The sequence below is a fragment of the Phyllobates terribilis genome, unplaced genomic scaffold (genome assembly GCF_046119375.1).
Source record: "Phyllobates terribilis strain yellow unplaced genomic scaffold, ASM4611937v1 Scaffold_12__6_contigs__length_324123572, whole genome shotgun sequence".
NCBI classification, from domain to species: Eukaryota; Metazoa; Chordata; class Amphibia; order Anura; family Dendrobatidae; genus Phyllobates; species Phyllobates terribilis.
This window is the reverse complement of record NW_027362772.1, coordinates 162,108,749-162,136,550: the sequence shown is the minus strand read 5'-3', so window position 1 is coordinate 162,136,550 and position 27,802 is coordinate 162,108,749. Positions and strand designations below refer to the sequence as shown.

General features: G+C 44.8%; 1 protein-coding gene across 2 annotated transcripts; it reads right to left on the bottom strand.

Moving 5' to 3' along the window:
- Nucleotides 1-21: 21 nt before the first annotated feature.
- Nucleotides 22-27,802, bottom strand: LOC141172354 (GTPase KRas-like). 2 transcript variants are annotated; one of them, XM_073656470.1, is made up of 5 exons: nucleotides 27,577-27,802; nucleotides 11,590-11,720; nucleotides 5,378-5,556; nucleotides 2,339-2,498; nucleotides 22-685 (listed from the first exon to the last, which is right to left on the bottom strand). In XM_073656470.1, the coding sequence occupies exons 2-5, from the start codon at nucleotides 11,698-11,700 to the stop codon at nucleotides 575-577; spliced, it is 561 nt and encodes a 186-aa protein (XP_073512571.1). In that variant the 5' UTR covers nucleotides 11,701-11,720; nucleotides 27,577-27,802; the 3' UTR covers nucleotides 22-574. The 2 variants fall into 2 exon arrangements, with proteins under 2 accessions (XP_073512571.1, XP_073512572.1); XM_073656471.1 differs by having other exon boundaries at nucleotides 27,639-27,794.

Below are 27,802 nucleotides of genomic sequence, written 5' to 3'. Positions count from 1 at the left end.
GCCAAAATAAAAACGCACACCTCAGTTTTGAAAGACGTTTTTTTCCTTTATTTCATTCTAGCATGTTTCCCCATTGTCAGACTATGTTCACAACTAAGGCTTCACTCCTCATAGTAAATTCCTAGGTTTCCTCCGTTTACAATACTGAGCGGCTTTACTAACTGCTTTACTCTCAAAGCCAAGGCAGATCTGACACACTAACTTCTCCCAGGGGGTAAAAAAAAAAAAAAAGAAAAAATGAGAATCTGGAGGCAGAGGTCCTTGGTGGTGGAGATTCCTGTGGGTGCCGCAATAGTCTTTTCATTTAAAGTTTAAGGTTTTTTTCATTTAATTCCTATACAAGAGAGCGGGCTTCGAAAAGTATCTTTGAAGATCGTCGTCCCCCTCCCGCTCCAAAAAATTGGCGTTTATGTATTTCCTATAATAAAAAGACAAGTTTACGAAGGGAATTTTGGAATTTCCTGGAGATAGTTTCCCTTCCACTGCAATACTAAAGTCCACACAATCTGCTGGGTTTGAGTTGGCACACAGGCTGTGGCTTCGTTGGCGTTCCTCGGGAAGGATGGCACTTGTCTTAAAGAATTACACACTTCCTTTTGGAGGATTTCTTCTTTTTCCCGTTGTTAATCTTCTCTTTGTGCTTGCGGATTTCACGGACGAGGGTGTAGAATGCGTCTTCAACGCCCTTGGTATATAAAAAAGAAAAAGAATGGAGGAAAGCAGCAGAATGAGAAGCAGGTTAACCATGGATAGGAATTCCCTTCTCAGACTACATCCCTGACTGCAGTAACAGGATGGGAAAGTCATCTCTGCTTATAACAATCCTTTCCCTTTCTATAAACACTTGAAGACACCAAACAATGCGGAGCCATTCCTCACTCCTTGTAGCATTCTTGCACAATGCTAATGTGACCCTGGCACGATGCAAATAGATCAGGGGGAACAATATAGCTCAGCTTACACCGTTCATACAAATTATATAACAAAAAGTGAAAATGTACAGTTTATATACTTGACAGCTTCTATGGTCTCGCCAATCTTCGGCTGGGGCCACACGGTGGCTTAGGTTGTGTTGGGAAAAATAACTGAATGCTGCTGATACATTGCAGCAAAGTGCAAGTGAATGGGGTCGCATTGCAATTTGTAAGCTACCACGATATGCAAGTCACAAAAAATCCAATATTTTGCAAATTGCATGTCAAGGAACTTTCCAGATTTCATTGAGACCGCATTCACTTGCATTATGCTGCAATGTAGTACAGCCCTTTGGCAGCGTAGCCCATGTTCTGGACAAAGCGGCCAGGGGTGTAACCATGACCGGGCCTGTGCGGGAGACTGTCCAACGATACCGCCAACTCCGACTGGATGTGCGTCCTTGGATGCACATTCAGCTGAAATATATTGTGACGCTGAGACCCACCACCGGCCAATCAGAAGTTAGCAGCAAACTTCAGCTTTCCCGTGACGTCATGCTGGCCAGCCGAAGTCAGCTGCTGGCCAGCTATAGAGGACGCCGCATGTTGTGAAGGTGTGAAGAATCGTTTGTGCTGGAGAAGAGCAGAACTGGGCCAGGACGACAAAAATATTACATGATGGGGAATATTATACCAAGAATGGGATTAGGAGGGTGACATTATTATAGCATGGGGCCCAGGATGAGGGGCATTATTACTGGAAGGTGCCAAGATGCTGATATTATTGCATAGGGGCGAACACGTCTTTATTGGATCTAGAACGCTACAAGGGCCCATACATCTGACCAATATGTAGGTGGGGGGCCCAGGTCCAAATTTTGCAACGGGACACATCAGACTCTAGTTAGGCCACTGAAAGTGGCCGCGTAGCCCCAGCTAAATTCCTGTCTCAGCCATAAAAGGCATAGGTTGGAATAACCCTGTAAGCAGTGGCAAATAAACACCACAATGCCTCATATGATCAAGCGAAAAAAAAAAAAAAATTGGTTGTAGGATCAAATCAGAATGTTCCCCCCCAATTTCATAGGCTCTCAACATTTGGGCCCTGAACTTAATTAGTGTAGGATCTACTTGTGCCCCAAGTACAAATATCTACTCAAGTTCTAAAACATCCAGAGAACGGTTAATTGTCATAAAGTTGCCGTGACAGTACAGTGAAATTCAATCCACTAACGTTAGGAGAAGTGTATGGTAAAATGAGGACAAAGCAGCTCAATGCTCCCAATCCAGAAAACCAGGTAATACGCCTTCATACGTTCCATATTACATGTGTACAGGAGGACGGCAAGCGTAAATCCTAGCTGTTCCTCTAAATACGAATATAAAACATTACTTCCACACTACACGTCTGCACGCAGGCTTACCTGTCTTGTTTTGGCAGAAGTTTCTATGAAGGGAATCCCATAACTCTTTGCTAGATCCTGGGCCTGCTTTGTGTCCACTGTTCGTGAAGGGAGGTCACATTTGTTACCAACTAAAACCATGGGGACATCATCCGAATCCTTTACCCTGTTGATCTGTTCTCTGGAGAAATAAAAAAAGACACGCGACTTTTGATAAATATATATACACACAAACACTCCTTAACATTGATGTTGCAGCATCAAAAAGAAAAAGTTGACACACTGTTCCTACTCTCAGGATTATGGTGTGGGGTGGTATAATGTACGGTAGCCGAACCCCTCCAGTCTTCATTCCACTAACAGATTGGTGTTACATTGATTTGGCTGTGGAACCCGTGGTGTGGATATTTCTCAAAAGTGTCACAGGAGCCATTTTTCAACACTACATTATGTTACATGTTGCTAGCATTACTATGAGCAGCCTGCGTGGCCTGAACCTGCTCCCATGGCTGCAGCGTCTCCAAACTTGTCTCCCATCGAGCACATTTAGGACGTCATTGGTCAGTGATTACACAGGAGCAGCCAGCAGCGGATCTTGATGATTAGCTCAAGTGCACGGGAGAACCTTCCTTAGATGACCATTAATAACCCCAAGGCTGTAAGTGCGGGGATGTTTGGAAAATGTTTCCAATTTCTCCACCTGTAACATGTCTATCCATCCTGTGATTTCCATAATTTCACATTTTTCCTTCTCGGTGTTGCAATTTCAATGTTTCAAATGACTGCTGCAGTAAAACCGAACTGCAATTATTACAATGTCACATGCAACGAAATCCAGAACGTCAAACTCTGGGAAGCAATTTGTACATTGAAAGGGGTGGAGGAATCTGGAACATGAGGAACAATTCTTTTTGGATCTTCAATATCAGAGAGTTATACCTTTACCTTTGATGTTGACATAGCCATTAGGGGGCTTGTTTTTTTTTAAAGGGTCAAGTTTTTTATTCAATTTGTACCATTTTGATGTCATTTTTGGGTGATGTGAAGACAGAAAAAAAAATCCACCTTTTTTAAGCCACTTCGAGTAAGGTATAAATAACATTTATTGTTTTTTTTGCCTTTAGAAGATATTTCTTTATTGAGAAAAAAAGGGCACGGAAGGCATAGATTTATCTTTGTCCACATACAGTTGAAACCAGAAATTTACATACACTAAGATTACTATGCCCTTTAAACAATTCTGAACTGCCCATATGATGTCATGTGTTTGGAAGCGTTTGATAGGGTTTTTGGAAACATCTGAGTTAATTAGAGATCCACCTGTGGATGTATTTGAATGCACACCTGAAACACACTGCTTCTTTGTGTAGCATCATGGGAAAGTCTGAAGAAATCAGCCAAGATATCAAGAAGAGAATTGAGCACAAGTCTGGTTCATCCTTGGGTACAATTTCAAGATACCTGAAGGTGCCTCGTTCATCTGTACAAACAATTATACGCAAGTACAAACAAGATGGGGGATGTCCAGCCATCATACCGCTCAGGAAGGAGACGGGTTCTGTGTCCCAGAGATGAACGTACTTTGGTCCGACATGTGCATATCAACCCAAGGACAAAAGCAAAAGACCTTGTGAAGATGATGGCAGAAGCTGGTAAGATTGTGTCAATATCCACAGTGAAAGAAGTACTGTATCAACATGGGCTGAAAGACCACTCTGCCAGGAAGAAGCCATTACTCCAAAAGAAACACAAAAAAGACAGATTAATGTTTGCAAATGCACACAAGAACAAAGACCTTCATTTTTGGAGACATGTCCTGTGGCCTGATGACACTAAAATTGAACTTTTGGGGCATAATAACCATTGTTAAGTTTGGAGGAAAAGCTTGGAAGCCTAAGAACACCATCCCAACTGTGAAACACGGCGGTGGCAGCATCATGTTGTGGGGTTATTTTGCTGCAGGAGGGACTGGTGCACTTCACAAAATAGATGGCATCATGAGAAAAGAAGATTATGTGGCAATACTGAAGCAACATCTCAAGACATCAGCCAAGAAGTTAAAGCTTGGGCAGAAATGGGTCTTCCAAATGGACAATGACCCGAAGCATACTGCCAAAATGGTAACAAATTGGCTTAAGGATAACAAAGTCAATGTTTTGGAGTGGCCACTACAAAGCCCTGATCTCAATCCTATTGAAAATTTATGGGCAAAGCTGAAAAGGCAGGTGCGAGCAAGGCGACCTACAAACCTGGATCAGTTACACCAGTTTTGTCAGGAGGAATGGGCCCAAATTCCGACCAACTATTGTGAGAAGCTTGTGGAAGGATATCCCAAACGTCTGACTCAAGTCATTTGGTTTAAGGGCAATGGTACCAAATACTAATCAAATGTATGTAAACTTTTGACTTTGCAGTAAGTAATAAAAATGCCTTAAAACATTCTCTCTCTCTCTCTCTCATTATTCTGGCATTTGGCAAATATTAAAAACTATGGTAATCCTAATTGCCCTAAACCAGGAAAGGTTTATTCTGATTTCATGTCAGATATTGAGAAAAACATGCAGATGTGTCTTTTTATATAGTGTATGGAAACTTCTGGTTTCAACTGTAGCTTGTTGCTATACTTTTCAACCATTTTGGGGTACACAAGTTTTCCTCTATTGTTTTTTGGGATCATTTTTCGCTATGTGCCATAAATAATCTTTAAGACTTTTGCACTAAGTGGAGATTTTAATGGGGAAAAATAAAATTCTTAATTTTTTGGGGGGATTTGACAGTGCGATCTTATCACTCACATGATTCACTGTACTACTCCTGTATTGCTGTTTTATAGCCCTTATTTCATCCTATGCTCTACACTTATGGTGCTTTGTACGCACTATATAGCATCAGCTCCAGTAAATGTGTGGCAAATAACACCAAGGGGGATTAAAAGAAAAGATTTCCCAAAACAGCGCCACTTTGGTCCACAGGCTTTGTCTGGTACGGCAGCACAGCTCCATTTAAGAAATGTATAATTAAGCATGTTAGACACAGGCTTGCATTAATAAGGCCTCTGACCTGTAATGGTGGACATCCTCAAAGGATTTTGTATTATTAATAGCAAAAACACACAGAAATCCTTCTCCGGTCCGCATGTACTGATCCCTCATAGCACTATACTCCTCTTGACCTGCAGTGTCGAGAATGTCCAAGAGACATGTTTCACCATCTATGACAACCTGCTTCCTGTACGAGTCCTGTAATAACGGGAAAGATCAACACAAAGTACACGTTGATACGTCATTTATGAGAAATACTGAGATACCCAGGCGTACCCTGTCCGCAATTCCTACAGGGCACATGCCATACTGACCTAAACTGCACAGACTTAGGCCTCATTCACACCTTCGATTTTCTCCTATGAGTGCTATTCATAGTTTTTACAGATATTACGCAGACTGAGAGGTCCGCGGAAAACACTGGAGACATGTCAGATTTTGATCCGAGGGTAGGATGAAAATTGGTAATGCAAGTCTATGGGTTCGTGAAAATATCGGCGTGTACATCAGTCTGATTTTCACGGACTGTCAGAATAAAGAAGGCAGAGAAACATTTTTTCATTTCTCCAGGTATGAGAAAAACGGGACCCCGACACTCAGACCACAATATTCAGACTGTCTTGTACGTTGAAAAATCGGATGTGTGAATGAGCCCTCAGAAGACGAGTGTATAATACAGATAATGTATAGATTAAAAAAATAAATAGCATTGCACTCGCCACAATGTTATTCAATTAGGCAGTGTTCATCTGTGAGTTTTCCTCACCAGGAATTGGAGTGTGGGAAAATGAGGGGAAAAAAAAACAAACTTGTACTCTTATTTAGTTAAACAAAAGATAAAAATGGCGTGGGGTTCCCCTTATTTTTATTAACCAGCTTAGGGAAAGCAGACAGCTGGTCTTAATAAATAGTCTGGGAAGGGGGCAAAAACATGGAGTTTCCCAGGCTATTAATATCACCTCACAGCTGTCTGCGTAGCCTCTACTAAATATTAAAAAGGAAGGGGGACCCGCCAAAAAAATTACGTGGGGACCCCCCCTATTTTTTAACATCCAGCAAAGGCCAAACCGACAGCTGAGGGATGATATTTATAGCCTGGGAAGGGGCCATGGATATTTTCCCCTCCTAGCCTAAACAACAGTCCTCAGCCACCCCAGAAATGGCGCATCCATTAGATGGATACCCCCATTACTAACCCCGTAGTCAAAAGTAATAAAGGGACACTGAGAAAAGTTCTTAAACAAAAAAAAAAAACAACAAAACTCCGACTCTCTTTTAGCCATTTATTCCCAAAGAAAACAAAGTTATACTCACCTGTCCACCGTAATTCCACACTGCGAGTATTGACGTCAGTAAAGTGACCGGAGTTTATCGGCTATGAACTTCGGTCACCTTACTCGCATCAGCGCTCATTACTGCAGGCACGTTCTCACGCTACTGTGTGTTCCAGCTGGTGTGCTGAGTGGTTGCATCATGTCACCGCTCAACACACCGTCCGGATGTAGCAGAGATGGGGATCGTCATGGGACCTCCTTATTATAGAATTACGGAGGACAGATGAGTATAACTTTGTTTTTGTTTGGGAATAAATGGCTAAAAAAAAAAAAAAAAAAAAAAAAAAAAAGTGTCTTGGGAGTTTTTTTTTTTTTTTTCAATTAAAGGACTTCTCAGTGTGTCTATTACTTCTGACTGCGGGTTAGTAACGGCTGTGGAGTCGGAGAGTAAGCCCATTTTGGTGGAGTTGGTATAAAATGGACCGTCTCCTAAAATATATAATAAATTGGGTACAGTAGTTCAATGCAGTTTGTGGAAAATATTTTTTTTAATAAGAATTTGGGAAAGTTATGAAATGTCCTATAAATGTCTGTCCTATTCCTGATCTAAGGGTCTAGACTTGTAGCGGAGATGAATCTGTGCTACTTTAAACATGAGCCATGTATGAGGGAGTCAGAGTTGTTGTCATGGAAATTGAGGAGTTGGAGGTTTGGCTTACTGACTCCACAGCCCTGGTTAGTAATGGGGATGTCTTATACACGTGTCTCCATTACTAACCCCTGGGCTTGGTGTCAGCAGACATCAACCCCAAAACTATTACCCCAATTGCCAACACACCAGGACAAGTGGGAAGAGCCAAGGCTAAGCGGCAGAATTGGCACATCTAATGGATGTGCCATTCCAGGAGTGGCTAAGGGCTGGTGATATTCGTCTGAGAGGGGGCCAATATACATGGCCCCTTCCCAGGCTATAAATATCAGCTCGCAGCTGTCTGTTTAGCCTTTGCTGATTAAAAATAGGGGACACCACATCATTTTTTTGGGGGAGGGTGGGGTTCTCCCCTTTTTAATAACAAGTAAAGGCTACGCAGACCGCTGTGAGGTGATATTAATAGCCTTGGAAGCTCCATGTTTATTGCCCCCTTCCCAGAGTATTAAAACCAGCTCTCAGCTGTCTGCTTTCCCTCAGCTGGTTAATAAAAATAAGGGGGACCCCACGCCATTTTTTCTTTTATTTAGAAGCTAAATACAAGTACAGAAAACTACACACGCAAAGCACTGATTATATATTTCACTGACATCTATCATCTATATATATGATTGTTTTATTAGTTAGAAAACTATGGTAGCTTCAAATGACAGAATTACTGTATAAGCTGATGTTAAAAACGCATTGCATACACATGTCAGACGGATGCTAGGTGGGGAATTACCGCACACTCGCATAGCATACAGATGCTATATGAGGAAAAAACACAAAAAAGCATGACACTTCAACTTTTTTGGCTGAGACTCTCAGCTACTTTATATACGCAGATGTGAGCGCGCCCTTATACTGCACTTCTGCATTAAAGGAGTTACCTGCTTTTTGGCCAAATTAAAAACAATAAAGCACTAAACTGCTGAGCACTGATATAAGAAACCATAATAACCCTTATTCCTTGTCTGTGATGCTTTTTAAGGCCCCAAAAAAGCAACCTATAGATCAGCACAGAGTTAATTAGTTGCGGTACTGTGGTATAGGTACACTGCGCTTTTTTTGTTTTTTTTCCAGGCAGATTTTTTAGCAGGTCCATTTGGAAAACACTTAAACAACAATTTTTTTTTATAGAAATTAATAGGAAGATTTTTTGTTCTTCTTTTAAACCTTTTCGGCTTTCCAAAAACGCAAAGCATTTAAAAGAAGTGATGTCACCATTCTTCAAATTTCCACTATGAAGACACTCCACACTTTATAATGCAAATCAATGGGAAGAAAAAAAAAAAAAAAAAAGAAGATGCCTAGGTATCTTTATAGCATCTACTCGATGTTTTCACCTAAAAATAAATGCTAGCATTTTATTCACTGTATAATAATTATTTTTTTTTTAAAAGTGAAAAAAAAAAAGCTTAAGAAAATTGCTAAAAATATATATACAGTACAGACCAAAAGTTTGGACACACCTTCTCATTTAAAGATTTTTCTGTATTTTCATGACTATGAAAATTGCACATTCACACTGAAGGCATCAAAACTATGAATTAACACATGTGGAATTATATACTTAACAAAAAAGTGTGAAACAACTGAAAATATGTCTTATATTCTAGGTTCTTCAAAGTAGCCACCTTTTGCTTTGATGACTGCTTTGCACACTCTTGGCATTCTCTTGATGAGCTTCAAGAGGTAGTCACCGGAAATTGTTTTCACTTCACAGGTGCGCCCTGTCCGGTTTAATAAGTGGGATTTCTTGCCTTATAAATGGGGTTGGGACCATCAGTTGTATTGTGCAGAAGTCAGGTGGATACACAGCTGATAGCCCTACTGAATAGACTGTTAGAATTTGTATTATGGCAAGAAAAAAGCAGCTAAGTAAAGAAAAAGGAGTGGCCATCATTACTTTAAGAAATGAAGGTCAGTCAGTCCGAAAAATTGGGCAAACTTTGAAAGTGTCCCCAAGTGCAGTTGCAAAAACCATCAAGCGCTACAAAGAAACTGGCTCACATGAGGCCCGCCCCAGGAAAGGAAGACCAAGAGTCACCTCTGCTTCTGAGGATAAGTTTATCCGAGTCACCAGCCTCAGAAATCGCAGGTTAACAGCAGCTCAGATTAGAGACCAGGTCAATGCCACACAGAGTTCTAGCAGCAGACACATCTCTACAACAACTGTTAAGAGGAGACTTTGTGCAGCAGGCCTTCATGGTAAAATAGCTGCTAGGAAACCACTGCTAAGGACAGGCAACAAGCAGAAGAAACTTGTTTGGGCTAAAGAACACAAGGAATGGACATTAGACCAGGGGAAATCTGTGCTTTGGTCTGATGAGTCCAAATTTGAGATCTTTGGTTCCAACCACCGTGTCTTTGTGCGATGCAGAAAAGGTGAACGGATGGACTCTACATGCCTGGTTCCCACCGTGGAGCATGGAGGAGGAGGTGTGATGGTGTGGGGGTGCTTTGCTGGTGACACTGTTGGGGATTTATTCAAAATTGAAGGCATACTGAACCAGCATGGCTACCACAGCATCTTGCAGCGGCATGCTATTCCATCCGGTTTGCGTTTAGTTGGACCATCATTTATTTTTCAACCGGTCAATGACCCCAAACACACCTCCAGGCTGTGTAAGGGCTATTTGACCAAGGAGGAGAGTGATGGGGTGCTACGCCAGATGACCTGGCCTGCACAGTCACCAGACCTGAACCCAATCGAGATGGTTTGGGGTGAGCTGGACCGCAGAGTGAAGGCAAAAGGGCCAACAAGTGCCAAGCATCTCTGGGAACTCCTTCAAGATTGTTGGAAGACCATTTCCGATGACTACCTCTTGAAGCTCATCAAGAGAATGCCAAGAGTGTGCAAAGCAGTCATCAAAGCAAAAGGTGGCTACTTTGAAGAACCTAGAATATAAGACATATTTTCAGTTGTTTCACACTTTTTTGGCTAAGTATATAATTCCACATGTGTTAATTCATAGTTTTGATGCCTTCAGTGTGAATGTACAATTTTCATAGTCATGAAAATACAGAAAAATCTTTAAATGAGAAGGTGTGTCCAAACTTTTGGTCCGTACTGTATATATTTTTAAAAAAAAGTATAAACATGGTGGCTACAAGACTGACCCTACTCTATTCCCTCCTAACAAAAGCGGTGACCGCTGTCTCCGCTCAAAAAAAATAAATAAATAAAAAATCACAAGATAAACAGAGTCAAACCTTGATTTTTCTTTAAATAAATGATGCTCAACTTAGAGTGATACAAATGGCCCCCAAGACATATTTTGAATTACAATCCATCCTAGTCTTGCATCAGGATGGGTTGCAGACTGAAGAAATGCAGCTTGAGACATCTGTCTCAACTGACAGAGGAGCAGTATCGCAAAACATACAACTCACTCTGCTTTCAGAGCAGGGCTGTGACACGAGAAGAAATAAATCTTCTCCTCGCTGACTGAGCAGAGTTTCTTTTCTCCAGCTTCCTCATTCTCCACTATGCTTATCCGTGTATATGTTCTGCTCTGTCAGTCTGACAGATTTATAGCAGGGTACAGAGACGGACTGAGCAGAATGAGTACACAAATAGTCAGATGGATGATGGGGAAAAAAAAAAACCCCCAAAGACGACTTATTTCTTCTCATGTCCCAGCCTGCTCCAGAGGCTGAGTGAGCTATGCATATTTACGATGCTGCTCCTCTGTCAGTAAGACACTAGTCTCAAGTGGTATTCAGTCGCAACCTGTTCTGATAGGCTGCAGTTGGAAATATGTCACTGAAGTCATTTTTACCACAATGTTAAGAGAACCCCTCTAAGCCAAATTGTTACATAAAATATTTTATCAAGACTGACAGATGTCTGGCTTCTTTAACTCCCAGCTGTTATGGGCAGGGACACCAGCCTGCCCTCTCACTTGCCCTGAAGTTTGCTGGGAGACTCTCTGTTTTGGCTTATAGAGGGTCCTGAAAGGACATCTTGAAGAGACAACCCCCTTAAGTTCCTACAGCAGCTGGAGGGAGGTGATGTCAGCACTTCTCAGGAGACCACATAAAATTGAACCTGTCCCAATTTATCCTCAACTCTTTCTCGGACAGCAGATAGCAAGCAACGACCCCCAGTATCAAAAGATAGTTGTTGATTCGAAAAGATAGTGAGGTCTTCTGACAAAAGCCATCTATTTGCAAGGCTACGAAATAAGGAGGGCATTATGGGAAGGCCAAGGTGTCCTTTTAATAAACCCTGATGTAACAGCCACTTAACATGCTACGTACCTCAATGGTGGGATCGTACTCGTCAACAAAGTGGTTCTGGATGAGTTGGATGGTCAGAGCGCTCTTGCCCACGCCTCCAGCACCGACCACAACAAGCTTATATTCAGTCATTTCACTTCCACAGATCCTGCCTGGGAAACAAACAAAGAAAGATGAACAGGTGTGAGTTATGAAAAATGGAGACCAAGATCAGGGGCAAACACACCATTGGTGCAACGGAAGAGGGGCCTAAATGGTAAAGAGGTCCACTTCAACCTTCATTTGACATGATCATGTGCTATTGGGTCAGGGGACCTCTACTGTCTGAGTCCGCCTCATTCAAGATATACAGTTTAACGTCTTGTTTACATCACATGTATGGCCTGCTGATATATACGTCAATCCAAGATCACTGTACTGTAGTGTCCATCAACCATACATTTCCATTGTAAAAGAAAACGGCGGTGTACCCATTAACTTTCCTTACCTTTTTTCTTTATTTTGCACTACACGGACTAGATGGGGGGTTGTCCAGCGAAAACAATTCAATATCTGTCCATAATTAATCGTTGAGGGACCTGTGCTGATAGGCAAAATTGAGAATTGTGATCCCCTTTAGAATGGAGTGGCATATTGGATGCCCGAAAGCAAACCGATTCATTCTCTATGGGGCTGCTGAAAAACAGCTGACCTCAGCGCTCAGAAGCTCTGTAGAGAGAGAATAAAGCGGCATTCGAGCATCCAACCGGCCACTTCTGACACAGGACAAAGATGGGCTGAGTACAATAACACTTTAAAGAGAATCTATCAGCAGGTTTTTGCTATATAATCAGAGCAGCACGATGTAGGAACAGAGACCCTGATTCCAGCTATGTATCACTTACTGGGCTGCTTGGTGCAGTTTTGATAGAATCTGTTTACTCTGCTATAGTTGTAGCAGAGCTCAGAATGCTGAGCTGTGTATAACTTCGTCCACAGCCGACTGGCAGCTTCCTGTGTACACTGTGAGCAAGCTGCCAATCTACACACAGCAGTGCACTAGGAGTGTTACGATAATGGCGTAGCACTGCTGGAATCCAGTGGCAGAAGGAGCACGAGCAGGAACAGCAAATGGTAGTAGAAGTTTTTGGAGTAAGCAAAAGGAATTGTAGGAAACAATCCATAGATGTGAGAACAGTGTGGGTAATAATGTTCGGGAGCTGGAGACTGGAACTAACAGCTAGACACAATACTCAAGCAATGAGTAAGAGTTCCATGCGGCTTTAAGTAGGCCCAAACAGGAAACAAGATAGATTCCACAGGTTCAGAATCTGCCATCTTAGTAAAGGGCAATTTCAGAAAGCAGCCGCAGCCGCCAGTGGTAAGGAGTGGAATTGCAGCACAATTATTAAGGTGAACAATAGCAGCCACTAGTGGACAAACTGTAGAAGGACAACAGGAATCCTGACAAGGAGGCACAAGACACCTAGTGTGGCATCGATAATCTCCTTCTGATAAAACACTGATTATATATTAAGACACCACCACACAGCGAGTAACACATCACTGGAATCAGAGTCTCTGTCCCTACATTACGCTGATATCAGATTACATAACAAGCACCTGTTTACGGATTCCCTTAAAAAAAATCATGTTTGTGTGTCGTCACATTCAGCAATCTATGTTTTTCTATTTTTCTGTGGATGGAGCTATAGAGGCCATAGTTTTACTTTCGCCAGACAAGTCATAGTTGTTAGGCTATGTGCCCACGATGCAGAAATGAAGCAGAAAATTTCTGCATCTCCCTGGCAGAAAAAACGCATGCAGATTGACAAGCGCTTTCCAGGCGATAGCATCACTTGGAAAGTGCTTGACAACTAGGTCACACTGTATAAATCCATGCAAACGGCATAGATTTATATAGTGTGACCGTAAAAATAAAAAAATAAAGCTATACTCACCCCCGAGGCCCCGGCGTGGCAGCAGCGCTCGTTCCTCGCTGGTTCCTCGCTGCCGGCATATCGCGAGACAGAGCGGTGAAGGGCCTGCGGTCACATGACTGTGACGTCACCGAAGGTCCTTCAGCGCTGCCGGCATGCAGAGAGAAGCCGCCGGACAGGTGAATATAAACTTTATTTTTTATTTTATTCTTTTTTTTACAGGTACAATGGTACCCAGGTCTGGATGAGAGTCTTCTCTCCTCCAGAACTGGGTACCATAAGCACATAGAGACGCATAGAAGCCGCTTGTCAAATGTACAGACACGGTTTCTATGCGTCTCAATGCAAGTCAATGGCGGGAGTTCCGCTGCGCTTCCGCAAAATTAATGAACATGCTGAGGATTTTTGTACGCAGCGGAAAAATCCGCAGCATGTGCATAGAACATGCGGAATCCCCTTGGGGACCATGGGGTGCGGATTACCTAGCGTTTCACAAGCGTTTACGCTGCGGAAATTACACAGCATAAACGCTTGAAAAACGCTATGTGGGCACACAGCCTTACGCTTATTTTCGAAGGAAATGACATTCCAAAACTACAGCCAGATGACAAAGCGATACATAGTTTTATGGCATGGACTATGACAGTTGTAGCAATAATTATGCACACTTTATGTTCTCTTATATTTCATCATAATGTTGCAAGGGAAAAATTCCATTTGAATTTTTTTTTATTTTTTTTAACCTTTTTATGTCCTGCTGGGGTAATTGACAATGACATACTACTGTATGCAGAGTGTTTGTGTCTGTCGGTGCAAAACTAAGGCCACGGCCCCATTATCAGTATTTGGTCAGTATTTTTTCTCAGGAGTGGGAGCCAAAACCAGGTGAGGAACAATCAGAGAAAAGGTAGAATAGAAACAAGCCACCAATTCTGCATTTATCACCCACTCCTGGTTTTGGCTCCCACTCCTGAGAAAAAATACTGACCAAATACTGATAGTGGGGCCGTGGTCTAATAGGCAAACACAGACGGCATAACTAGAGAGCTTCATTGCGCCTCCAGCTGTTGTGGAAATCAGCAGTGACTGAAGTGGTGACAGATGGAGGCCCCTCCATCTATCTAACCCACACGTCAAACTCTGGCCTGTGGGCAAAATCTGATTATATTCGGCCCGCGAAGCCAAGGACTACGTGGGGGGGGCGTTATTCCGCACGGACCGCTACGTGGGGGGGGGGGGCGTTATCCCGCACGGAGGACTATGTGGGGCCCATTATACTGTCTGGAGGACTATGTGGGGCCCATTATACTGTCTGGAGGACTATGTGGGGCCCATTATACTGTCTGGAGGACTATGTGGGGCCCATTACACTGTCTGGAGGACTATGTGGGGCCCATTACACTGTCTGGAGGACTATGTGGGGCCCATTATACTGTCTGGAGGACTATGTGGGGCCCATTATACTGTCTGGAGGACTATCTGGGGCCCATTATACTGTCTGGAGGACTATGTGGGGCCCATTATACTGTCTGGAGGACTATGTGGGGCCCATTATACTGTCTGGAGGACTATGTGGGGCCCATTATACTGTCTGGAGGACTATGTGGGGCCCATTATTCTGTCTGGAGGACTATGTGGGGCCCATTATTCTGTCTGGAGGACTATGTGGGGCCCATTATTCTGTCTGGAGGACTATGTGGGCAAACAATAATTCTGCACGGAGGACTATGTGGGGCCATTATACTGTATGGAGGTTTATGTGTGGGGCCATTATACTGTGTAAAGGATCACAGTTGGGGCATCATACTGTGATGGGTCACTATACTTTGCTGGAGATGGGTACAGTAGAGTTATCATACCGAGCGTGTGGAGGAATTCACGGTGGGGGTATCATACTGTGTTTGGGGGAGCACTTTTGTTGGCATCATACTTTACTATCTGTACTATTTATTAATTCACTTTTTTTTATCCTTTGTTATTACATATTTAAACTAGGTTATATGTTTTTTTACTGCTCTTACATATATTATTCCAGTATGCCCCAATTGTTGGTATGTGCGAATTTTATTCTAAGATCTATTAATTATAAAGTAATTTCTCTGTAGGACCAACAAAGTTTGTCTCCATATGAAAAGTTTCATCATTATTATATTTGACGAGAAGGAAAAAACTTACTTAACTGTAGACATTTTTTTTTTAATAAATATCAAGGTTGACCCGTGACTTTGCCCAAGTTTTTAATTTTGGCCCTCTGTGTATTTAGAGTTTGACATTAGTGTTGAGCCACCCCCGTAGTGTTCGAGTTCGGTTCGGTTCGTCGAACACCCGTGTGTTCGCCGAACTGTTCGTCGAACTGTTCGTCGAACACCTTCGAACACCGTTAAAACCAATGGCAGGCAAACAAAAACACATAGAAACACATAGAAAACACCTTCAAAGGTGTCCAAAAGCTGACAAACTGCTCAGAAGACACAACTAACACATGGAAAAGTGACAAGTACATATAGTCATGCGAAAAGAAAAGAGATGGAGGAGTAAAAGGAGGGGGAGACACAGATATAGGCATGTCATGCCCTTCTAAAATCCAAAAAGTGAGAAGCCGAGACGGCCAGTCCGCTCCTGCCCGTGCCACCTCCGTGTCGCCGGGTTTGTGCCAGAGCCGCGGTGAACCCTGACGGCCAGCCCCCCTCTCCCAATACTGGTGCCTGTCCGCTGGTGGGTCGAGAGAGCCCCCCTGTGGTGGAGGCAGCTCTAAGCTTTTTAATTTAAATTGTCCCTCTAATTTGAATGAATACACTTTAAATCCATTTACAAGGATCTATTGGAGGGCAAGTCTCATGCCAGCAGCCGCGTAATTCCAGCTCCAGTAGCGTCCACTAAAGCTGCTGCAGTTAAAAAGCTTTTATAAGGATCGAGCTCGGCTGTCCACCGCAAGGCATCCTACTGCCAGTCCCAGCCCCTATGCCTTGGGGTGCCTCCTGATGCTCTTCACTAAGTATCCCGTGGTCCCGAAGCATTTCTTTTGAAAAAATTAAGTGTCCAAACTACAGGTGGTGTAGCTTGCTTAACAGCCGGGATAATCCGCTGACTAGCAGACACTGCTACTAGGCACAAAGTATTTCCTGGGCTAGATGCAGTTAAAAATTTGTAAGTAGATACTCTCGTTGGATGCTGAGAAAGCATTCCATAGAGTCTCCTGGCACACCATATATGATTCTCTTAAAAAGCTTGGGGTAGGGGTCTAGGGGACCCTTTTATAGCCAAAATCACGGCCCTGTATCACAATACGTCACCTAGGCTGAAGATAAATGGAACTGTAGCACCGAGGGCTCGGTTGCTACAGACGTATTGCACCTCACCCAGAGGTGTGATATCTCACTCTCAGATAAGGATGGAGTGTGGATCAGGACCCGACACCTGCATGCATTACACCACATTGCCGTGGGGCAGGGCGACCAATATGCCCCTGAGATGGGCACGACAGTCCCTGTCCCTGGCTGGAGTGGGGGGAGGGAACACTGAGGAAGGGGAACCCTGCAGTGCAGGAGCAGGGAGGAAGCAGTTCCTGGGTGCATTGAGAAGGGAGTACAAAAGGTGGGCACCATCTTAGTTCAGTGCAGAGAAGTCTGAGCAGAAGTGGCAGGGAGCAGGGGCTCTGCATGAGCTCTGCTCCGGAGGCGGGCCTAGTAACAGAGGCCCAGGCCTGCAAGAGGGAGAAGGAAGGAAGAGGAGCGGAGAAGGCTCCAGGAACGAGGAATGAAGGGATCCCAGGGGTGCGGACGGGCGAGTCGCCACCGCACGCCCGAATCCACCTGCGTGGAGGGGTCAGGCCAAAGGGGGAGACCGGTCCCCGAACTAGTGGAGGCAGGAAACGACCCTCAGCTAGAAACCGGAGGCTCTGACATTTTATGTGGCGCAGCCCCTTGCTCCACCCGCTAGGAAGGCACCACATAGGGTCAGGGAAACTGGCGCCAAGTTTACCAAGAGGAGGCCCGAGGCAGCCGGACAGAAGTGTTGGTAAGAAAGGCCAGACAAAGGACATACAAAGGGGGTCCTGTGAAGCGCTCCAAAGTTATCTGGGAGTTGTCTGAGCCCCTCACCTGGTGAGCACAGTACGACGTGGGCAGCCGTTACCTGCAGACGTGGTCTGGATAATAAGAACTGTGAGTAAAGGCCCTGAACTGCATCACTGACTCCGTGTCGTTACTGCTGCTGCCCTGCACCATCACCCCCATCCTCCGCAAACACTGCCCTGAGGCTATACTCCTCCCGTGGGGAGTTATGCTACGCTCTGCTGCACCCACAACACCAGCCTTAGCGGTCTGCCCTGTAGCGGCGGTTCACTCTGACCGCAATCCACGGGTGGCGTAGCCGGACATTTAAACATCAAAACCACATAAATAGTTCCGCCACTGGTTTGACCGCCCTGAGCCACGGAACCGGATCGCCGCCACGAAGACTACAACCACCAGCATCCACCAAAAAGGGTCCGGCTCCGGGTGTCCCAAGGCCCAGGGGGTGCGTCAGAACATTTTCATCACCTTTCACAATCACCAATGGGACAAGGCAGTGATGTCCTCTGTCCCCTCTCTTATACATCCTAGTGACGGAGCACCTGCTCTCATCAATTCGCCATAACCCCAATATTAGGTGGATTGAGGTGGGAGGCACCGAATACAAGTGCTCTCTATTTGCTGATGATGTCCTAGTATATATCACTCAATCACATATATCCATCCCTGCTGTTATGGCTGAAATAGATCACTTTGTTACATGGTAAAATTTTAAAATCAATGCAGCGAAGTCTGAGGCCCTCGATGTCTCCCTCCCTAAATCCATATAGGATTCCATCCAGTCCAACTTTCCCTTTGCCTGGCCCTCACAGGGTATCAAATACTTAGGAATTCCTATTCATAGAGACCTCTCCCATCTATGTTATCTTAATTTTGGGCCCTTTATTGAACAATTCCATACAGACCACGGTTGGCAAGTTAGAACTGTAAGATTCACTACGTGAACCACTGGTGTTTTGTGGAAAAGCACATGTACACTGCGTTCCAAATTATTATGCAAAAAGTGTTTAGGAGTGATAAGGGAAGAATTTGTTTGTTTGTCAGTTAAACTCATTGATGGTGATGTGTGTCAGGGCTCTTTATATCACTGTAAGCAATTGCAGACACCTGTGCTAATTAGTTTGGCAGGTGTGTCCAATGAAAGGCAAGACTACTTAAGAAGGCTCTCTCACATTATTAAGCAGCCTACATTTTCTGCCAAAATGGGAAAGAAAAAGGATGTGTCGGCTGCTGAGAAGCAACAAATTGTGGAGTGTTTAGGTCAAGGCATGACTACAATCAACATTGTGCGATGATCAGGATGAAGTGTCTTGGCAATCAAGAAGTATGTAGCTGATTCACAGTACACACGTGTGCGTGCTGATAAGGGCAAATTGAGGACTCTTTCCTACAGGCAATTACGTCAGGTTGAAAGAGCAGCGGCAAAAAAGCCTTGTCATAGCAGCAGACAAGTTTTTGAAGCTGCTTGTGCCTCCAACGTCCCCCGAACAACAAGATGCAGGGTCCTTCAGAGGTTTGCAGCTGTGCATACGCCATCCTGTCGACCTCCTCTATCCACTTCACACAAGCAGAAACGGCTCCAGTGGGCCAAACATTACATGAAGACTGATTTCAAAACTGTTTTGTTCACGGATGAGTGCCGTGCAGCGCTCGATGGTCCAGATGAATGGAGTGGAGGATGGCTGGTTGATGGACACCCCACGCAAACACGGCTACAGCGCCAACAAGGAGGAGGTGGAGTAATGTTTTGGGCTGGAATCATGGGGAGAGAGATTGTCGGCCCCTTTAGGATCCCTGAAGGCGCTAAAGATGAACTCCATAATGTATGTGGATTTTCTCAAACAGCACTTCCTGCCATGGTTCAAGAAGAAGAACCGTGTATTTCACAGCAAGATCATTTTTCTGCATGATAATGCACCATCTCATGCTGCACATAAAACATCTGCATCTCTGGCTGATATGGGCATAAAAGGGGACAAACTTATGGTGTGACCCCCATGCTCCCCTGACCTCTACCCCATTCAGAACCTTTGGAGCATCATTAAAAGGAGTGTCTATGATGGCGGGAGGCAGTTCACATCTAAGCAACAGCTCTGGGAGGGTATTCTGTCCTCATGCAAAACAATTGAAGCAGAAACCATCCAAAACCTGACAAATTCAATGGACGAGAGAGTTCAGAAGCTCCTTTCGAACAAGGGGTCCTATGTGAAAATGTAACATCACCTAGAATAAAGTTTTGAGTTGAAAACTGTTTGATTTCAGTTTCTAACAACCTGCTAATGCTTATAATTTCAAAAATGACCATTTTTTTGGTCTTTATTAAAATGAAAAGGTTGATCGAAAAGTTTGGGGGATCTAAGAGTGTGGCAACCCAGTAGTCATGATTACTTCGAATTCTGACAATATGAGGGTCATGCTGCAGGTAGTGCAGCAAGAAGGCACTTATGTGTCTTGCGCATCTCGGAGCCCCAAAATTATTTTCCGGGCTAGATGCAGCTAAAAATTATTTTTAATTTTAAATCTGGTGAAGCTTATTATAGATGGCCTAATAGGATCAGTGCTGCACACTGCTACAAAGCCCAAATTATTTTCCAGTCAAGATACAGATAAACATGATTAGTAATTTGAAAGCTTAAAACGGTTGGTAGGGTGATTTTAACCAATCATCAAGCTTTTACTCTCCCCAGGATGACACAGGGGTAGAAAAGTCGTTTCGGATCCATGATTTGTTCATCTTTATGAACGTGAGTCTGTCTACATTATCAGTGGAGAGCCGCGTGCGCTTATCTGTCAGCACACCACCAGCAGCGCTGAACACACGTTCAGACAGAACGCTGGCTGCGGGGCATGACAAGATCTCCAAGGCGTAAGTGGCTAGCTCCGGCCATTTATCCAGATTGGAAGCCCAAAAAGAGCAAGGGTCCAGTGACACAGTCGTGGCTTCAATGTTTACTTGGAGATACTCCTGTACCATCGTCTCTAGGCGTTGACTATGTGTCAGACTTCTTGTCTCCTGTGGCCTTGCAAAGGATGGGCTAAAAAAGTGGTGAAATGATTCCGCAAAATTGATGTTACCAGCAGATACTGTGGTTCTGTTACGGTTTGAGTGCTGAACACTTGACGGTCCCACGGTTGGCAAGTTGGAACTGTGAGATTCACTACGTGCACCACTGGTATTTTGTGGAAAAGCACATGTAAGATTCTGCAACAGTCTCTGCTGATACTCCTGCATGCGTGCATCCCTTTCTATGGCAGGAATAATTTCTGCAAATTTACTTTTGTACCGGGGATCTAACAGTGTGGCAACCCAGTAGTCAGGATTATTTCTAATTCTCACAATTCGAGGGTCATGTTGCAGGTAGTGCAGCAAGAAGGCACTCATGTGTGTTGCGCATCCAGGAGCACCAAGTCCCTGTTGTGTTGGTGGCGAGGTAACAATCATGCTTCCTTCCTCTGTCCTCTCCCCCCAACCTCGCACAACAGAAATGTGATCAAGGTCTCCCTCATCTGATGAGTCTTCCATCAGTTCGTCCTCCACTTCTTCCTGGGCTCCTGCACCTTCCTCACTAGTTTGGCTGCTACCATGCGCCCTGGTAAAATCATCTCCCCCACCCTCACATGCCTGCCGCCTTGGTGTTGCCGACCGTCTGGACCTTGCAGATGTTAGCCCTTCCGCATACAACTCCTCCTCCTCTACTTCCTCCACCTCCTCTTGTGCCACCACCTGACTCCGAATTCTGTTTAACATGTGCTCCAGCATGTAAATCACCGGAATAGTCATGCTGATAATGGCATCGTTAGCACTAAACATCTTCGTCGCCATTTCAAAACTGTGCAGAAGGGTGCATAGGTCCCTGATCTGAGACCACTCCTCCAGCGTGATTTGCCCCACCTCTGAATCTCGTTGGCCCAGGCTATACGTCAGAACGTATTGCACCAGGGCTTGTCGGTGCTGCCACAGTCGCTGCAACATGTGCAGAGTTGAATTCCACCGGGTAGGCACATCGCATTTTAGCCGGTGAAGTGGCAGGCCCAACGACTTCTGTAGAGATGTAAGTCGCTGAGCTGCGGGATGCGAACGGCGGAAGTGAGCACACAGCGACCGTGCCCTCTGCAGAAGGCCATCTAGTCTGGGATAGTGGGCTAAAAATTGCTGGACAACCAGGTTCAACACGTGAGCCATACAAGGCACGTGTGTGACATTGCCCCGGCGAAGGGCCGCACCCAGGTTTGCAGCATTGTCGCACACGGCCTTCCCTGGTTTCAGGTCCAGTGGAGACAACCATTCATGAAATTGGTTCTCCAGAGCTGATCACAACTCCTCAGCTGTGTGACTCACATTTCCCAGACATTTCAATGTAAAAACCGCCTGATGACGTTGAGCCCTACTGCCAGCATAGTAAGGAGGTGTGCAGGATCCCTTCTGCGCAGTTAGAAAGCTTGTGGCATGACCAGACAGGCTTTGGGTGCAGGTGGAAGACCGAGAGGAGGTTGAGGAGGCAGAAGCAGTGGAGGAACTTTGACATAAAGAGGATTGACGCACAACTCGTGGGGACGGCAAGACTTGGACAGCAGCCCCTTGTCCTGCTGTCACCATAGTTACCCAGTGCCCAGTCAGCGACATGTAACGCCCCTGTCCATGCCTACTCGTCCAAGTGTCTGTGGTGAAATGCACCCTGTCACACACAGAGTTTCTCAAAGAAGCGGTGATGTTGTGTGCGACATGCTGGTGGAGCGCAGGCACACCTTTCTTTGAGAAGTAGTGCCGACTGGGAATCTGGTACTGGGGCACTGCGACGGACATAAGGTCTCGAAAATCCTCTGTGTCCACCAGGCGGAAAGGCAGCATTTCTGTAGCCAAGAGCTTGCAGATGGTGAAATTCAACCTCTTAGCTTTCTCATGGCTAGGAGGAAATGGTCTTTTACTTGTCCACATCTGAGGGACCGAGGGCTGGCTATTGTGCTTAGACGGGGTTGATAAGAGTGTCCCCGGCAAACTGCCGGTCTGTGAGGAAGATGCAGGCGGACATGTTAGGTTGCCTTGATCCAAAGGTGGTGCTATCGATGTCGGACAGCGCTCAAGACCAGCTGGTGTTACCACCTCCAAAGAAAATGATGACCTGCCAATCACGCTGGCTGTTGCGGGTAAAGAGGTTGCAGGTCTGCGCCCCAAAACAGGTGTGACTGCTGTCCCCCCAGTCACAGAGGATGAAGAGGCCGCGGATGCACAAGATATGGCAGACGGCGGTTGGCCCGGCCGGCTAGGCCGCATTGTAGCACACTGAGCTTCCCACTGCAACTTATGCTTCATGTCCATGTGCCGGTTCATGCATGAAGTACTCAAACTATGTATTTTTTGGCCTCTACTTAGCTTTTGCTGACAAATGTTACAGATAACACGAGTTGGGTCATCTTTATCGATCTGAAAAAATGCCCAGGCTATGCAAGGCTTAGCACCCATGCGACCTGAAGAGCCACCACGACTTGTGGTGAGAGGCAGAGTTGTGTTTGAGGATGCAGTTGTTGACGTGCTTCCAGTACTACGTCTCTGTCCAGGAAGGCGCAACCTGACCTCGTCGTCACTAGCATCTTCCTCCACCTCCTCTGCTGACCTCATCTCTTGGCTGACTGTGGGTTGACAGTAAGTGGGATCTCCGACCTCATCATCATCACCCTGTGCGTTATCACACCCGTCGTCCTCAGAGCCAACCTGTTCCTGCCCTGACAAAAAACTAAAGTTGTCGCTCCAATCAGGTATTTGAGTCTTATCATCGTCTTCCTCATTGTCTCCACCAACAGGAGTTACAGTTTGGGAATGAGGGTCTACATTATGGTCAGAACCTTCTGCGTCTGGTCCTGGATCCGACTCATAAAGATTCTGGGCATCAGTGCAGATCATTTCCTCGTCTGGATTCACAGAAGCGCTGGAGTCGACCTCTGATTCCCAGGCTATAGTATGAGTAAACAGCTCTGCAGACTCAACCATCTGTTCTGCCTCATACAAAGACGGGCAGCTGGAGATTTGGGAGCTGTGAGGAAGCAAGTGCGATTTGGGTGACACCTTTGAGGACTGGAGTATTTGTGATGTTGAAGTTGATGTGGAGGAGAGCCCACTTAAAGGAGCACTTGATATCCGTTGAAGCACCTGCTGTTTTTGTGCCTCATCTGGAATTTGTAGCGATTGGCGTGGCCGTAAGAAAGGGATCTTATCACATTGTCCGCTAAAAGAAGTAGACATTTTAGTTTGGCTGGAAGATGGTCTTTCTTCTGCACCTACCCCACAGACACAACCTTTTTTCCCCTTCCCAACACGCCTATTCCCCTTTCCACCAGCAGCAGGCCTTTTTCCACTCATTTTGGTGGTTAACTAATTCACAACTCTGGAGTTGTTTGCACAAAAAAACAATGGATGGTAACCGAGCAGAGCTGAGTGGCCAAACTGTGGTATTAGGCCAAAACTATTGGCTGGGTTAGATGCAGAAAAAAATTATTTTTAATTTGCAACCTGATGGAGGTCAGTATAGATGGACTAATAGACCAAGTCCCACACACTGCTAGAAGCCCAAATATTTTTTCAGAGCTAGATGCAGAAAAAAATTATTTTTAATTTGCAACCTGATGGAGGTCAGTATAGATGGACTAATAGAACAAGTCCCACACGCTGCTAGAAGCCCAAATATTTTTTCAGAGATAAATGAAGAAAAAAATTATTTTTAATTTGCAACCTGATGGAGGTCAGTATAGATGGACTAATAGACCAAGTCCCACACACCGCTAGAAGCCCAAATATTTTTTCAGAGCTAGATGCAGAAAAAAATTATATTCAATTTGCAACCTGCTGGAGGTCAGTATAGATGGACTAATAGATCAAGTCCCACACACTGCTAGAAGCCCAAATATTTTTTCAGAGCTAGATGCAGAAAAAAATTATTTTTAATTTGCAACCTGATGGAGGTCAGTATAGATGGACTAATAGACCAAGTCCCACACACCGCTAGAAGCCCAAATATTTTTTCAGAGCTAGATGCAGAAAAAAATTATATTCAATTTGCAACCTGCTGGAGGTCAGTATAGAAGGACTAATAGAACAAGTCCCACACACTGCTAGAAGCCCAAATATTTTTTCAGAGCTAAATTAAGAAAAAAATTAATTTTTAATTTGCAACCTGATGGAGGTCAGTATAGATGGACTAATAGACCAAGTCCCACACACAGCTAGAAGCCCAAATATTTTTTCAGAGCTAGATGCAGAAAAAAATTATTTTTAATTTGCAACCTGATGGAGATCAGTATAGATGGACTAATAGAATGATGCTATGCCCAAAAGATTTTACTTCACTAGGTGCAGTAAAAAAATTGGTATTCTATACACAGGTGGTATATCTTGCAACACAGATAGGCTACTCCACTGACTAACACACTCTGCAATAGGCCAAAAAGGATTAGCTTTGCTAGATTCAGCCAAATGCTGTGAAAAAAACTTGCACAGCACTGGCACAGACCTGCCTGGCAAAAACTGATAGGAACTGATGTAACCTAGTCCTGAAAAGGACTCCAATTACAATTAGTCTTTACTCCCACAATCTATCTATTTAAGAGCACAGACCTGCCTGATAAAAGTCGTAGGAAATGCTGTAACCTAGTCCTTAAAAGGACTGCAATCACAACTATTCCCTACTCCCAAGCTATCTGTATATTTGTGCGAAAATTGGCTTGAAATTAACAAGGTATAGCGCACACAGCAACAGCGGTGCCGTCTAACACGCAGCTGCAGCAGTGAGAAAATGGTGGAGACGGGGAAAATGGCTTGGTCTTATAGGGCAAGGACATGTGACATACACTGCCAATCACACATGCCCTTGCTTGTGTGAAAAAAAGCACTTCGCTCCGTGTGTGCGCTGCTGATAGGCTGACAGATTGCACCTCCCCACTGCAAATGCGGGAAAGAGAAAAAAAAATGGAGATCTTCATTGTTCCTGCAGAGATCCATCCCCTGCCCCTCCCCCCGCCCTGCTGTACACTCAAACTGCGTATTAACATTAATTTTCATCATTACTGAGAAAAAATCCAGTTATGATTTTGGTGCACGAACAGTTATCGAACATAACCTCGAACAGCCGAATTTTTATCAAATTGTTCGTGTTCGCCGACCGGCTCGAACACCGCCCAAAACAGCTCGAATTTGAGATTGGCGAACAGTTCGAGTAGAACAACGCTCATCTCTATTTGACATCCATGCACTAACCGCTTTGATGTCACAGTGGCCACAGAGGCATCAAAGGGGGTTAAACTTCTGAGAGGTAATCCGTAATCTCGGCTGTTGCTGTAAAGCTTCAGCTGTAATACAATGGCACCCGTGGCATGTAACATCCCTGTGCTGTACATTCATAGACATTTGAGCTAAGCACATGTCGCCAGGGGATTAAAGGGGTTTTCCACTACTATGGTATTGATAACTTATCCTTATCCCTAGGACAGATCATTAATTCCAGATCGGTGGGCAACATCCGGCACCATCACCGATCAGCAGTTACTATCTCCGGATGTGAACAGTGTACGGAACATCACAGCTCCATTCACACCTGCCAAGAACCTGTAGCTCAGCTCTTATCCCATTGAATTGAAGTGAGCTATTGCTGGTGACAGATGAACGTGACGGACCCCCACCGAACTGATCTAATATCAAATTAGTGGCTAATCCCTTCAATGAAAGTGACCAGCAAGTCACCTTTGGCCACACCTTTGTCACTGTGTATCCCTAGCTTTACCAAACTAGAGCTTAGCTGCAGTTCCCCTGCATAGTGGAGAAGTGCATCGGGAGAAACAGCGCCAATATTGCTGAAATGGCACTGATGCAATAAGTAAGGATCTATTTTTTTTTTTTTAAATGGGTTATTCGAGTAGTGGACAAAACCTTTAACAATAGTGGAGCCCTCTCTGGAGGGGAGATCTGGCCATCTAATACCCCCACTGAATTAAAAGGATTGTGGCAGCCTAAGCACATCGCCCAAATAAAAACCGCACCTTTAATGATCTAATCGCTGCCTCCATTCTGCAGAAACTGAGGTTTATTCAAATGTGTCAATTAGGTTCTCAGTGCACCCTGGGTGTGGCCAAGAGGCTCAGTGCATTGTTCCGCCCACTGGTTTATATACTCCACCTCCCTCTTTGGCACTTACCTGAAAACTCTCTACAGACAGCGGTCGCTCCAGACAAACCAATGCAGAATATCAACAATGAGGCAGGCGGCAACATGGAAAGCCAGGGGGCAGATGGGTGCACTGAGCCTCTTGGCCACACTGAGCACTCTAATTGTCATATCTAATAATCTTCAGTTTCAATTAGAACAGTAAAGGTGTGATATCCTCTACAAGGTTATGTGCTGAGCTTATACTGTCCCTTTGGGCTGACAATCCCTTTATAAAGGGCTGATCGGCTGCAGCCTTGGAGAAAAAAAAACGCTATGAATGCTGCAGGTGATCAGTGTCCGCAGCCATCACGTGACATTGTTTACATCAGGAGAGCGGCGTGGGTCTGGGAAGCAACTATACTTTTTTTTTACTGTATTACTTTATTCAGCAACCTGGGGCTTGTCCAGTAGTAGACAACCCCTTTAAATAATTCATTTCTTCAGAGTCTCTGCAGCTTCTCCCTCTCTGCTGATGTCATAGATCCTCCTTGGACTGCACCTTATGGAATTGCACTACTAACATAACAGATCGGGCCACTTGTTTTACCCCATACAGAATGCAGATGGTCACCGATGTATGGGACAACTGCTAACAATGCAAATCCCTGAAGACCATGTACTATAAGAGGCGCCACATTGTATGTATATAGATGTATATAACACTCATGCTGGCCAGGTAATTCCCAGCAGTCCTCCCCCCTCTCTCTCCCACCATGGTACATCCCAGAAGCTGATGCTCCAGAGAACAGCTGATGGTCAGGTGACTGGGTCAGGACTATGGCGACTGGAAGGGGGGTATTCTCAGCGCAGAGAGGGCGGCTCTTACCGGACTTCTGCAGTCCCGGGGGCCTCAGTCTGTCCGCTGCCGCTTATGCTCCGCTCACTCACCGCACTCCCAGCGCTTCTCCCCCCGGGGTCAGAGCGTCTCAGGAACTCCCATCCCGCATCATTGTACCTCTCCTCCCGCAGAGCTGACACCCAGGGAACCGGAAGTGCCCACAGCCCCGACTGCATGGACGCGCCCAATCACACGCTGACGCTAGAGGCTACTT